This window comes from Anopheles arabiensis, chromosome 2, assembly GCF_016920715.1.
Source record: "Anopheles arabiensis isolate DONGOLA chromosome 2, AaraD3, whole genome shotgun sequence".
NCBI lineage: Eukaryota > Metazoa > Arthropoda > Insecta > Diptera > Culicidae > Anopheles > Anopheles arabiensis.
Window position 1 is genome coordinate 29,635,499 of NC_053517.1, and position 14,416 is coordinate 29,649,914.

Sequence of the window (14,416 nt, forward strand, 5' to 3'; positions counted from 1 at the left end):
CAGCCGTGACAGATGGAGACGGTAGTACATTTTAGTTTAGATTACAAACGTATATGAGATGCATTAGATTTTTGAATTCATAATTATTGATTGCAATTTATTTTAGCTTGATAATTTTTGACCAAATCGATCGTGCAAAAGTCTAAACATGTTTTTTTAAGGATACGCATGTGATACAGAACCATGGGTTCTTTGTTTTATGAAATATCACATAAACTCCAGGCCCCAAAATAACGTACATTTTATTTAAAATCGTTTTCGTACACAACTGAAGATGTGCAATAAAAATTTAATTTATTAAAATGAAGGCATCTTTTCCCCGGTTTATTATGTTGCATGCGCATAAACATTCAATCAATAACATTAGCGTTAATCGTGCAATCGAATTAACTGCAACTATGGTACATAGAAATAAAATAATCAACATACAGCCACACTGCCAGCCACGCTAGTCGAACTCAATGTTCGATGGTAAGGCACCGCGTTTGCGAGCCTCCTGCACGCGTTGGTAAAAATCGCTAAAATCCACGTGCGATCGAATTCTTCGGTTGGGATCATAATGATTGCCCGGTTGCGTGCTGCAGGCGAGAAGAAAGACAATCGAAAATATATTACTCATCACACCCATAAGCCCCTCGGTTGATGCATCTTGCACTTACATATTTGAACTGGTCACCGATACGTTGGTATGGATGGTCGAATAGTTTCCCTCCGTCGGCGTCGCATCCGAGCTGGTGGAGCTGAACGATGTGGTGGAGTTAAGGCTTCGATTACCGCCGTTCTTTCGGTTCACAAACGCTTTCGGCAGTGCGTAGTTAAAGTTGCGTATCAGTAGCGTCACATCGTCCCGGCTGTTGAACGTAACGGAGCGATGCTCTTCGACCAGCTGCATGTACGTATCGTGATGTGCCTGCACTATACGATGCACAACCGATTGGGCAACCCCGCCGAGCGTCGATTGGTTTTGAAACTCCTCCGAAATCATGCGCACCAGCTCCCGGTTGCCGGTCGATGCATCGCCCGGGAAAATCTCATGCAATGCTCGACAAAGCCCGCTCGACATTAGCACGAGAAACCGGCAGGCCGGTGTAATCTGTATCCCACCGACAATCTCCGGTTCGAAAATCACTGGCTCTGCGGTTGCACTCGACAGGAAGTTGCAATCTTTGTAGCCCGCCTTGCCGAGATAGTTGCCAATGCAGCGCGTACTGTACAGCGGAACACCCTCGAAGTTTTGTGCCATCAGTCCGAGCCGGAAGAGACGGGCGGCTTCCTCCGCGTTCAGCAGATTGTGGTCAACGCTGAGCTGCGTTACCGTGAGCGTATCGTGTTCGTCGGTTTTGCACAGCAGCGCCCGACAGTTGCCTATGTTGCCCAGGTACAGATGGGACCGATGGATTAGCGCCAGCACCGCGCTGCTGCCCACCGAGAGGGCGTTGTTAAGGGAGTCGAGTTTTTGCAGCACATTTTCAAATTGCTGCGATATTTCGTACTGATTCATGCCGTCCGCCGAGAGGTGCAGCTGAATGGCGGTCTTCGTGGCCACGTGCGGATTGATCGAATCGAAGTAACCCTTCTCCACCGACATGAACGATTGGCGTATGAGCTCTTTGACTGCCTCGTCCGTGTTGCAAACGTTTAGCTGGCCGAGCAGCAACTCTGCCGCCATTTCTTGCAGCGCATTTTCCGCTACCGTCACACCATTGTGCCCAGATAGGATGGCGTACAGCGAGCTGAAACGTTTGGAAAGAGAGCGTAAAACGGGTGCACCTCGTGGAATGATGATAGAAAATAGCTTACGTGTTACTGTCTGATATGCAAAGGCATTTCTTATCACGTGATTCGTATCCTTCACAGCGGCGCCCATCGTCTCTGTAAAACAATACCGAAATATGATGTTTAGTGACCAGCGGTAGGTGTATCCCATTCGACACACGCGTACTTGTAAATTTGGTTTATCGCTTCACCGACTCCCGTTTGGTTGCACACTTTCAGGTCATCCGTCCAGGACTTTGTTCGGTTGTTGTTTTGCATCGACTCCATAATTATGACTTGGCTGGTGAGTGGCGAATCAGAAACGGTTGTTGGTCACGGTTCAGCAGCAAAGAAAAGACAAAACTTTTACTTTTTGGAGCACAAAAGGCACCAAACGAAGAAAAGGCCTCTGCGAGTAGCCCACAGGAGGCTGTTTGTTTACTTTTGCTTGCGGAGAAACAAATCTGCTGCAACTGTCAAAACAGCTGTTCCTCCAGTGTTGCCAAATCGGTAGCAATTGATTTGAAATTGTAAAACATGCGTGAAATTGTAAACAAAATAGATATTTTTTTCCATTCTTCTGTTTCGTTGGTTGTGGTAGAACATTTACGCTATCATTTATTACATCGATTGAAGAGATAGTAAAAATACAAGATGAGTGTCTTTATTAGACTATCCGTAAACAGTAGTTGTCGGTATATCCTTATTCATTAGAAGCATCCTCCTCCTCGTCGTCTTGTTCCATCGGTTCATCCTGCTGCTGCTCCTGATTCTCTTGACCTTCGGAAGTATTTTCCTCACTTTCACCACTATCCTGCCCTGGGACAGATTCCTCCGGGCTCTCGCTTTGCCGTTCCTGCGCCTCAGCATTTCCTTCGCCTTCATTCTCTGGCGGTTCATCTTCTGCTGCATTTGAATCGGACGATTCCTCCTGCACGTTGCTTTCCTCCGCTCCGTTTGTGGGATTATCTACCACCGGTTCCTCTTTCTCCTCCATCTCCCGATGCTCCAGCCGACCGTTTACAAGCGGGTCCCGCTCCTTACCACCCTCCTCATGCTCCTGCACACCATTAACACGTGCTTCCTCCAGCAAATGGTTCAGCTCCTCCAGCTCCTCGGTCAGCTGTGCGTAACGGTTTTGCAGAGTTTTCTCGCGCTCCGTCTGCCGCATCACATCCTCCGTTAGCGACTCCAAACGCTTCGGTATGGCTAGATCTTCCTGTGCCGCCAAAAACTTGAACGTCGACAGTGCCAGCGAGTTTTGCTCGATCTGCTCGTTCGTGTCCTGGAACTGTTTGACCAACGCTTGCGCCCGTGCCTGATACCCGGCGGTGAGAATCTTCAGCTTCTTCTCTATCTTGCCGCACCGTTTCGCCTCCTTGGCCATGTGCTTTCGGTTGATTTCGAGCCGCTTCTCGGCCGATTCGATGCGGTCCTTCTTGCTGGCTAAGTTGGCACGCGTGTAGCGATTTTGGCTGGGCAGATACAGCACCTGCGAGAGACATTCCTGCCACACCTGGGTGTAGCTTTCCAGCGACAAGTCGCCGTGGGCCATACCGTGCTTCACGACACCCATTTCCGCGGCCAGCATTTTGCGTGCCTCGTCCAATTCCACCTCGTCGATCGTTTCGTACGGATGCTGCTCCAGATACGCCTGGTATTGGCTCAGCATGGGGCGCTTCACTGACGCGGGTTGCGATTGTTGGATCGGATTGCGCAACGCGTCGTAGTTGAGCATCTTCACCATTTCCTGCTTAACCAGCTCTTCCGCCTTCTGCAGATCGGTTAGCCCGTGCATTTCATTCGACGGGCGCAGCACGGTCGTATTGATTTCCAGCGGGCGGGGCAAGTCACGCTGAATGACCTGGGAGCGCAGAGAAAGCTCCTTTGCCTCTTGGGCAAGCTTGTTGCGCTTGCGCTTCTCGTCCACGTCCGCCTGGTCCGGCACCATCTGCTCCACATCCATCGAACCGTCGTCGGCCGCTTCGTCCGTCTCGTTATCGGGCACCACGATCTCGTAATCGTTTCTCGGCGCTGGAAGGGAAGCAAGTCCCTCCTTGAGCGACGATTTCAGCTGCTTCTGGTACGATTTATAAGCGGCCGGCGTCTCAGCCACACTCATCCCGTCCTCCGTGTTGATGTTTAGCTTATCGCGCAGGAAATTTGGCGTTGCCCCGGGTGCGTGGGGCTGTGTGCCTGAACCGACGGGAACCATCGCCCCGGAAGCCGGTGTCAAAAAGCCTCCCGGCGTAGCACTTCCGTCCGGTCCGCGGACGGAGCGGAACGGAGTCGCTAGCACGGTATTGGGAGTGGCCACTGTCTGGCTTTGCGGCAATACGCCCGAAAAATCTGACTGGTGGAGCGGTGTATTGACCCCGCCCTTGAGAGGCGTCTCCACGTGTGTGAGTGCCATCATGTTTTGAGCCTCCTGCAGAATTCGATCCGTCACCGGGGCGGGGGTCCGAGGGGTGGCAGCCACCTGCGGTGTGATGCTATAGTCCGCCAGCAGCGCATCCGTCGTTTCGACGCCACTTTCCGAAGCGACCTCCTTGGCAATCTCGCTGGCCCGGCCAAGCTTCACGACCTGCTGCAATTCTTGGTCTGAAATTTGCGGCTCCGGAAGGACCAGCTTCGAACGCTTCTTGGCCGGTTCCTGGTTCTTCAGCAACGCCGTCGGAATATCGTTCTCCTTTCTCTGCTTCAACTTTTCCTTATCCTTCTTCCGCTCGCGCGCCTCCTTCTCGGTGCGCAGCTCCCCGTCGAGCGTTTGCTGCCGCAAGCTGGAAAAATCTGCCGCTATCGGCACCACAAACTCATCGGTAGTATCGTAAAACCCTGGTGCCGGTGTCTTTTCGAACGGTACTTCCGAGTTGTAATCGATGCCCTTCAGTTTGCGCTTCCGGTTGCCCAGCCCAATGCCGGCAGCGCGCAGCTCGCGCCGTTTCTGCAGTGCCGCAAGACGGCGAGCTTCCTCCAGCTGCTTCTCGCGCGCCTTACGCTTCGCCTTCTTGCCCTGCGTGTTGGCTAGACGGGCGCGTGCCTCCGAAAGCATCTCCAGCTCATCCTCGTCCATGTCTTTGGGATCCGGCCGAGCGGGTTTCGTCTCGGGATTTGGATCAATCTCACCCGGCTTCAGCTTGCGCGGATCATCCATCCCATCCTCGCCCTCCTCTTTGCGCTGCGCCTGATCCAGTAGGTATTCGTACCGCTCCAAACATTGCGCAGCCGTACGACCGATGATCGGTGCAATAGTGCGCCACTGTGTCGGCATCAGCTTGGCCAGATGGAGCAGTTTTTCGTCCTCCTCGCGGGACCATTCCGTCTTCTTAATGCTAGGATCCAGCCACTCGTACCAACGTGCCTTGCACTGTTTCGCCGACTTGCGATGCAGCAGCGACGCAATACGGGACCATTGGTTTTTGCCATACTTCATGACGGCGGCTTTGAGGATTTCATCCTGCGAAAAGAGAGGTCGTTTTGGTATTTGCATAAAAAGAAAAATTAATCATGCCGGTCGCGCAGACCAACCCGCTACCGGTCATCTCTCCCAGCATTGCTTACCTCGGTGTTCCGCCAAACACCACCCTTGATCATAATACGCGGCATTTTGAAGGCAGTGCTGTTGGGCCGATCCGATCGTTAATGGGTTGCAAAGGGAATCGATCCGATAAAAACAAGCACTGGACGCACCACGCTGTGCGTATTAAAGCGAAACTTGGCCCGCGATATTACAAACTCTAGCCCTTTTTCGCGTCGAACTAACAAGCTCATGAAATGTCACAACAGTTGCACACCACCAAAAAAAAATCGTTTATAGCTCGGGATCCGCGGGTTGAGACATAGTGACGTATATCTTCACCTTAAACTAGCAGCGATTACACACAACTAGGTTTAAATTATCAGTTACGAAATGAATCATCGATTAACAGTAATAATTTTCAATATGAATATATAGTTTCGTTTAGTTCTAAATTAAAATTCTTTTTATCTATAAAGGACTTCTTATTTTAAGCACAAAAACCGTTGCCGGTCAAGAGCTGCCTGTACCACACACTAGTGGGCTTGGCTTTCAGTTACTTATTGATTACTCATAGCAGGGTAGTCAAGTCCTACGTATGCGGGCACTGTCCATTCGAGGCTTGAACCCATGACGGGCATGTTGTTAAGTCGTACGTGTTGATGACTGTACCACGAGACCGGCATCTTAAGAACACATTAGGTGAAATGTAACGAAAGCATATGTATGTTTGAACAAAATGCCGTCATAACGTTGTGGAGCTGTGCTTTAACCGTTTTACAATTAATAATAATAAGCAATACAAACCTTCTTCATTTGCTCTTCACAAAAAATAATCCAAGAGTCATCAAATATTTGTCATCGTGAATCATACTAAATAGCTTAAGTTAGAGCCATGCTTAGTCATACACTTTATTGCCTATTTAGCGTAATTCTTAAATAAAAACAAAAATCCTAATGTTCGTGTAAAACAAATAGGGACAGCGGGACAGTTAGCAATCGCTAGGCTATTACAAAACGTGACAACAGGGAGTGGCAGGAGACGTTTGTTAGAAAAGGGAAAAAGAGAGATCGGAAAGATTGGAACAATAATAGCTCACCATGAAAACAGCATATGAACCATAATGTAGAGAGAATTTGCAAGTACGAGAGAAAAACAAATTTCGCCAAAATAGTAAAGTTTATAACCGAACCGTTATTCGTATCGCGCGTAAAAGCGCACCACGACTAGCGCTGGAAAAACTTAATAATACAACTAAAATATCAACAAAACATAATGAACCAGGAAGGTAGGAAATCTTCAAATCATGTTCGCGTACGCGCACACCTCCAGGATGATATCTCCAGCGTAAAGGGATATGATGCGCACTAAACCGACAATAACTATATAAAAAAGGATTTTTTAAAACAAACGATTTTGATTTACGTACGAGAACGTATGACTTTGGCAGTATTGCGATTCTTTTTAACACCTTTGTGCCTTTTTGCTGTAGGATTGTGTTGCAGTTGGAATGGCCGTCGTTGCGGAAACTGTTACAGAGAAGGAGCACATCCTGCGCTATCGACTATCTTACCGTATGGCAGAAAGGGGATGGGACGTTCTGTAAAATATTCCGCACAACACGTTCTCTCTCGACGAATTTTGAATAAAAAAAAAGCGAAAGACTAATACTGCCCCCGTATTGTTGCCCCCTCGTGGCAAAAACAAATAAAACACGGTAATAAAATCCAATTAAATACAGGGTTTTCAATGATATTATTGACGTGTTCAGCGAGTTGTTGATTCGTTCGGGCATATAATTGACACCAAAGTGTATGAAGATCAGGTGGTCTCATAGCCTGTTTTTTATAGCAAAAGTTGAACGTCACTTTTTGACAGCATGGGTGAAAACATTTCCCCAAACAAGCTTCCTGACGACTTGCCTAATACACAAATAATCTTAGAATCTTCGTTATTTGCACTGAAATACTTTAAAAAGCACTCAAAATATTTCTTATTGTAAGCTAAACCAAATCTGAACTAATTAAAATCCATTTTTGGATCAAAATAATGCCGTCGATGAGGACACCAATGTGTACTACGTATGTGTTGCTAAGAACAAAGCGAACCGTTCCTATGGAAATTCATTTCACCCATTCTGTCAAGAGGAGTTTTTTTTTATTCCGAAATTAGTTGTCAATTTGTATGGGACGAGACCACCTGGTCTTCATACACTTTGATTGACACTTTCAGCGAGATATTGAATTGTTCGGAAGCAGGCGTTGACAAGTTCGGCGATACTATAGAGCTGTCACTTTCGTACCCCTTGGACTGCAGCTTGGATCATTCTCATCAGAAGGTAAACAAACGGTTTTCGTAAAAATATGTTTGTTTTAACTAATTCATGAATTAAACAGCTTGGGGAATGATTATTAGCTACTTTTAGGGCTTTTATGAATGAAAAATTGAACCCTGCGGCACAGTGTGTAAACAAAACAAATGACAACACTACAGAATTGCTGAACTTGTCAACGCCTGCTTACGAACAATTCTATATCTCGCTGAAAGTGTCAATTATATGCCCGAACGAATCAACAACTCGCTGAACATGTCAATAATATCATTGAAAACCCTGTAAAGTATCACTTTACACGATGGAATGTTGCACGGCCATGCGGGTTGAGATAAGAAACGGTGCTTCTTCAAGAAAGGACATACTGTGTCCAGCGTACTGTTAACTTCAGGCAGTTATATACAAACCATACCTTTAATACTAGCTATCAATTGCAGGGTGATTCACGTTAGTGATGTAATGTCTGTTTGTCTAATTTTGCCCTTGAACACACACACACAGTCACTCTCAATTGGTGCTGCCAAATCAGCATCTTACCAACACCATGCATTAGCGCGGGGATCGTACCATATCCGATGTTTTGACTGTTTGCATCGGAAAGATACTGTGAGATGCTGCGGACTGATATTATATCACATATACATGAAATGGTTGATAAAACGGTACGTGGCTACGTAACACACTTGTCCTCGCAATGCACGGCATTGCAGAACAAATCGAGCAAGGGCAGCCGTGGATTAGCTGTATATCCGGGGCACGCTCGTGCTAGCGGCCGCAGCCAGCGATAAAAGTATCAAACTCGACAGTAACGTCCGCGAGTGGTGCGTTTGTGCGCCGCTACACTTTAGCTCGTCCCGGGGATAGAAGCTGTCCGGTGGAGCATCTTCGCTCACCTTGCAACGCTCCCCGCGCCGTTCGAACTCGGCGTTGCAGATCTCTTTGCACGAGGGACAAACGACGGCACCGCGATGCAGCCACCCTTCGGCCATCAGCTGCACCTTCAGCTTCTGGCCGGCAAAGTAACACTCGAACGATTTGTTCGCAATCAGAATGTGCAGACGGCCTTGCTGGCAACGGTACTGATAGCATCCCGAGCCCCAGTGCTGCCATTCGCGCGTTTGTCTGCACGACCGTTCCTCCCACATGTTTTCGCTGTGGTCGAAACACTTGGACGTGGCGCCGTACGATTCGAGGGCGAAGTTTTTCTCCGGCTCTGCAAGAAACACACGCAAAGGGTGAGAGGGTTAAGCAACGTCACTGCGCAGGTCGATCAGCGCGCGGTGCAACTTACTAGGATTGTTATCCTCAAACTGGCACTGTGATCCACGGACGACTACGTTTTTGCTGCGCCAGGTAAACTCTTGTATGTAGGGGCAGTGATCGGCAAGGGAAACGGATCCACCGTAGTACCCTTCCTCGCCAACAGGAACGTGCGCTAGCGAGTCAAAATTTTGGTATTGCGCTGGCAGTGGCGTAGTGTGGCGCACCAGATTGCACAACGCCACGGAACTTCGATCGTCGGTGCATTCCGTTTGCAGCGGATCACGCTTCACCTTTGCGCAGAACGGATGTATCGAACGTCCTCTGTAGAATACAAGTTTTGGGAATCAATTGTTTGCCACATCCACCAATACGATGAGCCTTTTTGGGCCACTTGCATTGTACCTTAGGGTGTTGGAGGTGATCCAATCCTTGCAGCTGCGCATCGCAAAATTGCAACCCAATCCACGGCCCCACGTCAGCGGTGATGCCATGCTGTAGTTGGCCTTGTACCATCCCGAATCCTCCATCAGCGCCAGCGTGATGCGCGAGAAGGCCGAACTCTGGGTGTGCGAGCCGGTCATTGCTTCGTTTTCCAGCACCCGTTTTTCCCAGTGCGTCAGCGCGGTACCTTCGCCACCCTGGTCCTCTAGCTCGGCACCCTCCAGCTTCTGGCAGGCGAAATGATCGCGAACCTCCCGCACCACACGCGGCGTCACGAACATATCGATCGTCCGATTGATCGTACCGTCCCGCACGGCCCAGTCAGTGCGGACCACCTTTCGGATGGTGTCATCACTCCACTGGTGAATTTGAAACCTAAGTGAAACCAGAGAGCAACAATTAGTACCTCATCCGATCGTGACAAATGCAGCATTTTTCCCGTCGCAAACACAGCCACTCCCGTGCGCAGACAACGTACTTCTCATTCAGATACGGCTTTCCGGTGTCCGGTTTGCGGGGCGTTCGCGGTGTTCCATCATCATTGCGAAAGAACGCGTACAGGCTAACGGAAAAGCCAAGCGCGTGCAGTATCTCGTGCTTCACCGTAGACAGCAGCGTTTGCAGCTCTTGCGGTTTGGTGCTAATGCTATCCGGACAGAGGTTGGCATGGCCCGCAATCGGGCGATCGAGCGCTGCCTCCTGCTGGCAATGGGCCGCATACGCCACCGTAAGCCCTTTATGGCACCGTTCCGATTGGAGCGCTGAGACGTAAAACACAAAGTCCGCGTTTGATATTCCCGGACCGGCCGTTGTGTTTGCATCTTCGTGACAATCCTGCCCGGTAGAGTTGCACACGCGACATACCTGCAAAGAAGATAAATATCGTGATGAGACATTATTTCGGTTTACAGGTTTCAATACCAACTTACATCGAGATGGTCCGGTGGAACTTGTACTTCGCCACAGAGCGTCACTTGCTTGCAGGAATCGATGCAATAGGTCATAGAGTTCTTCACAAACACCTGACTGCTTTCACACTTTCGATTCAATCTTATGGTTTCCTTTGTCTGGCGCACCATCAAGGCCTGCTCCCAAAAGCGAACCGCTTCCGGTAGGATTGTGTTCTGGAATTTCGTAGGCAAAAAAAGGTGTTATATTTCACAATTTTAAACGATACGGTGTTGACATTCTAATACTTACGTTTATAAGTGAGAATTTGTCGGTATCTAAGCGGTAGACGGATTCATCGTACACGATCAGTATTCGAAGTGGTTGATCGATGCTTCGCTTGCGGATCACATGCAGCGGTTCGAGCTGGACTCCATGCACAACCTAAAAGAAGGGTAAAAGGGGAATTTTTACTATTAGTTGTTTTCGTCATTCTGTAGCAAAAGTCAGTGCTAAAGTGAAGATAAGTTCCTTGACAATATTTTACACAATCCGCCTTTTTTCAACCATCGATCCTCATCCTTAGATACCAAACACGATCTATCAAAAGTTTCTCGACAACAATCGCCAATGCCAGAGCAAGAAAAATAAGATGAAAACTTTTGCTATACTTTAGATTGTCTTCATCACTCCAAGGCGTCCTACGCACGGGGCTATCTAAAATTAAAATCGATCCGGTTATTAAAGCGAGTTTTTGTTTCATTGCTCTCTCTCTCACAGCTTGACAAATGACAAAAACTAAAACCGTCCCATTTTTTTTTGAAAGTTGCCAACAGTAGCGTGCAGAACTAGGTGAAAATGAAACCGGTACCTTTTTTTTATCTCGCTGTGCGGTAAACTGATCTCAAACGCGATCGTTTCAAATGCTAACACAAAGCGAAGGGAAACGATTGGTCATTTTATAGAGCTCATTCTATTTCTTTTGATGTGTAGTAGATTTGATATGGATATTTGTTAAAGCTATGCTATGAAAAAGAGGCAGCATATAGGCAGACACATAATGGCGCAAACATAGGTACAAACGAATGCCCTTTGACGCTGCGAAATGAGCTAAGCCAGATGCACCAGCTGGCTGCCAAGCGAGCGAGATACGACGGACTCCTCCGCTTGTTACTCGCGATCATGTAGGCCTTACTCGCCCCTTTGATCGTACAAATTCAATCAGCTGCTACAAATTGCTAATGCCTTTCTAGCAAGGCAAACCCACCGGAACCCCTCAGTGCATACCTATGGAGGGGCGAGAAAGAATCATGCTCGTTACGAGTTATTCTTGGGAAATTACTAATTTGCCCCGAACCGGTTTAGTTTAATGTGGCTTTTTTTTCGCGAACCCACTGTTAACACACCACCACCAAAGAACATTTCGGTAAGCATGCCCCGGCTGTGGCAGTAATTTTCACCAGATTAAAGAACCATTAATGTCCAGCGCGCCGTTCTTTACTTGTTAGCAGCGTTGAAGCAATCGCGCGTCACAACTGATCGCTGCCAGGCCGTGCTCCGCCGTACGACGATCGCTACAGCTTTCTCGACGGCTCTTTCTCCCCCAAAAGCGAAAGGATTGGGGGTGAAATATTAGCAAAAACCACTCCCTTTGCGGCGAGGCAATTTCGGCCCGGATTACGTCATGTACGGCTCTGAAGGACAATCTTGTGCCTGGTAAGCTCGCAAGCTCGCCCGGCCGGTGCTGCTGTGGTGGTGCCGGTTTTTCGCACGATCGAAACACGCAACGGTAATGAAGCTAATGAACGTTTCGCAAATCATATGTTTTCCAGCGGGAATAAAAAATGTAAAGAACGGAACGGGGAGAAAAAAAAAATAGTTACAAATGCACTGCCTTTAGTACGCAGCCAGCAGCATACATTAAAACCGATTATCGATCGTTTGAGGTACATGTTGCTTCTTACTTTTCTAGCCTTTCTTCAGTTAAAATCGTCTCATGGGAAAAGGAAGAAGGATTGTAGACCATTTTTAACTGTCCTGTTTTAAAATGTAACCTCCGCACAAGTCCACAAATCGATCGTTCGTCCCATCCATCAACTTCAGGCTATTATTCATTAACTCATTTCATGTGCTTGGTTGTACTCTGATTGGCTCAACTGTAGATATGTAATCATTTAAACGATTTCCCCGTCACCAGGTAAGACTTGCCACAGTTCGAACAGTACAGAGGGAGAAATAGTGGAATGAAACGGTCTTTTCTACTTTGTTTCAAATGATATGTAAGCTTGCGGGAAAATAAATTGGAAACAACGGAAAGAAAATGCACGCGAAACGCGATTCTTCAGCGCGTTACGAAACCCGCCCGATAGCGAAAGTGCAACGGCCCCCTTCGGTGTCGGTCAGCACCATCCCTCTCGCCTGTACCGCCGAGTGGTATTCCGGCTGGGGTTGATCGTGATGTGACGGCATTGATTATGAAGCCATCGGGCCAAGTCTGGTAAGAAAAGGCCTTCGTACGCCAAAAATTAAGATGGATCTTTCATTGCGGACCATACAGGACGTGTTGTTGGATATCGAGCAATAGAGAGGTGATAATTGCTATTATCGCACCGTCCGACAAAGTGAAGAAGATGAAAGTGATAAGAGATGTGCTCTGCTCTGCGTGCACTTCAGCCAAACCACTGGGAGGGAGTGAAACTGTTTACGCAACACACGATCAAATGCCAAAAAAAAGAAAGAAAGAAGACGATAAAAACTCGCTTCACTCAATTCGTTCAACATCCATCTTTGGCATAATTTGTGTTTCACTTCCTGATAAAGATGAACTTTTGCCAACCGGGGGGAGCATCGCGTTATTAGTGAGCAGAGCATTTGAATGCACATATCATTATCGCGTGCTAAAGCCGTCCGAACTTGACCGTTCGGTTGTCTGCCATGGTGACATCCGCGTCGCTCAAGCAGGAAGGTGGCTTGCTTTGATGATGATGATCGTTGATCGTTACGGTTAACTACTCGCGATTTTGTGCGGTGGGCCGGACCGGTGGGCTGTTTCAGGGCCATGATCATGGTGCCGTTTTTTTTGCAATCGAGCGAGTTAGTTTGATGATAGGGTTTCCCAAAATCAACATCGTGCCCGTTCAAGGTTTGGCCGCCTTTAAGTGCGGCATTGCTACGCACAACCCTTCCGAAACGATCGTGCGGGGCGCGTTAATTATGTTCGGTTTCTGACCTTACCTTGGTGTTGCGATTTGTTTGTTAGGGAAGGGCACTTTTAGTAACTATTGCGTGGTTGTGAGTATAATGAAGAAGTTACCATTTATGAACGAAATTATATTGTATTTTGTTAACTCTCCAGATATCGAAATAGGTTTGCAAACCGCTTATAAAACATGATCTTGCTTTCTCCAACAAACATCACAATACCAGTATTGAAGTACACAAGTTTCGACACAAAATCAATCATCGTTTCCGCACCGGGCTTGCACCACGCTAGCGCGTGAAATCGATACCAAAAATTAGTCACCCGGTGACGCGGATTGCACCGTGGCAAAACGAGCTTTGCGACACGTTTTGCTGCAGGGCGGAATTAAAGCGATGTCTTGCGCTCTGCCAGCCACGACCTATAGCCAGCGGGGTGGCGAAGGTTGCTGGTCTAGCACAGATCATCCTGTTGCCCGCTGCTCGATTTCGTATTTTCACCAAAGGCAAACGATGCCGGAGCGGGCGCGATTTGCATCTGTCCTGCAGCACACTATCTGGCGATCCTGCCCCCGACTGCCTTGCAACGAATGGCCTCCTACTGCCTCACGGTTCAGGGCCGTTGGCAGTGGCCAGTGAAACGAACCGGTCCGGGTGAACACACCGCCAAACCGCCAACGTGGTGAGATCGAACGGTTGGTTTTGCTGATGCAGAGAGATGGAGAGTTGAGGATATGCGAAATGGCACTCACAACAACAACAACAACAAAAAAGGCCCCCGGCCCCGCTCACACAGACAGCTGGCCGATTTTTCCAACAATGCTCGACAGTGTTGAACTATCCGGTCGCGTATATAATGTTTCCTTTTTCTAGACCAGCTTTTGCGTTACTACTCCGTGAAGGACCCGGACCGGTCGCGATCGTCGGGAGGTTTTGGGGTCGAGATTGATCTAGTTGGATCAATCGCTAGCTTTCAATCGTTTCTTTTCATATAAGAGGCATCACGAGATGAAGGGAAAGA

General features: G+C 48.1%; 3 protein-coding genes across 3 annotated transcripts in view; all 3 read right to left on the minus strand.

Annotated features, from left to right (window-relative positions):
• Positions 1-222: 222 nt before the first annotated feature.
• LOC120897060 (TGF-beta-activated kinase 1 and MAP3K7-binding protein 1-like) lies at positions 223-2,206 on the minus strand. The gene is made up of 4 exons (XM_040301671.1): positions 1,943-2,206; positions 1,801-1,872; positions 660-1,733; positions 223-578 (listed from the first exon to the last, which is right to left on the minus strand). The coding sequence occupies exons 1-4, from the start codon at positions 2,041-2,043 to the stop codon at positions 449-451; spliced, it is 1,377 nt and encodes a 458-aa protein (XP_040157605.1). The 5' UTR covers positions 2,044-2,206; the 3' UTR covers positions 223-448.
• Positions 2,207-2,338: 132 nt separating this feature from the next.
• Positions 2,339-5,505, minus strand: LOC120897058 (cell division cycle 5-like protein). Its single transcript, XM_040301668.1, has 2 exons — positions 5,317-5,505; positions 2,339-5,212 (listed from the first exon to the last, which is right to left on the minus strand). Exons 1-2 carry the CDS (start codon positions 5,359-5,361, stop codon positions 2,459-2,461), a joined length of 2,799 nt encoding a protein of 932 aa, XP_040157602.1. The 5' UTR covers positions 5,362-5,505; the 3' UTR covers positions 2,339-2,458.
• Positions 5,506-7,889: 2,384 nt separating this feature from the next.
• Positions 7,890-14,416, minus strand: part of LOC120895406 (leishmanolysin-like peptidase) — a 35,391-nt gene continuing 28,864 nt past the window's right edge. Inside the window, exons 2-7 of the mRNA XM_040298747.1 lie at positions 10,510-10,641; positions 10,239-10,433; positions 9,788-10,173; positions 9,271-9,684; positions 8,897-9,189; positions 7,890-8,818 (exon numbers count right to left, since the gene is read on the minus strand). Of these exons, the coding sequence (XP_040154681.1) occupies positions 8,343-8,818; positions 8,897-9,189; positions 9,271-9,684; positions 9,788-10,173; positions 10,239-10,433; positions 10,510-10,641 (1,896 nt within the window). The 3' untranslated portion in view covers positions 7,890-8,342. The remainder of the gene's footprint in view (positions 8,819-8,896; positions 9,190-9,270; positions 9,685-9,787; positions 10,174-10,238; positions 10,434-10,509; positions 10,642-14,416) is intronic.

Coding starts and splice junctions, on each gene's coding strand:
- LOC120897060 (XM_040301671.1), bottom strand. CDS start 2,043: ATGGAGTCGATGCAAAACAACAACCGAACAAAGTCCTGGACGGATGAC. Junction 1,873..1,942: donor GCGATAAACCAAATTTACAA/GTACGCGTGTGT, acceptor ATTGTTTTACAG/AGACGATGGGCGCCGCTGTG. Junction 579..659: donor TCGGTGACCAGTTCAAATAT/GTAAGTGCAAGA, acceptor TCTCGCCTGCAG/CACGCAACCGGGCAATCATT.
- LOC120897058 (XM_040301668.1), bottom strand. CDS start 5,361: ATGCCGCGTATTATGATCAAGGGTGGTGTTTGGCGGAACACCGAG. Junction 5,213..5,316: donor GTGTTTGGCGGAACACCGAG/GTAAGCAATGCT, acceptor CTCTTTTCGCAG/GATGAAATCCTCAAAGCCGC.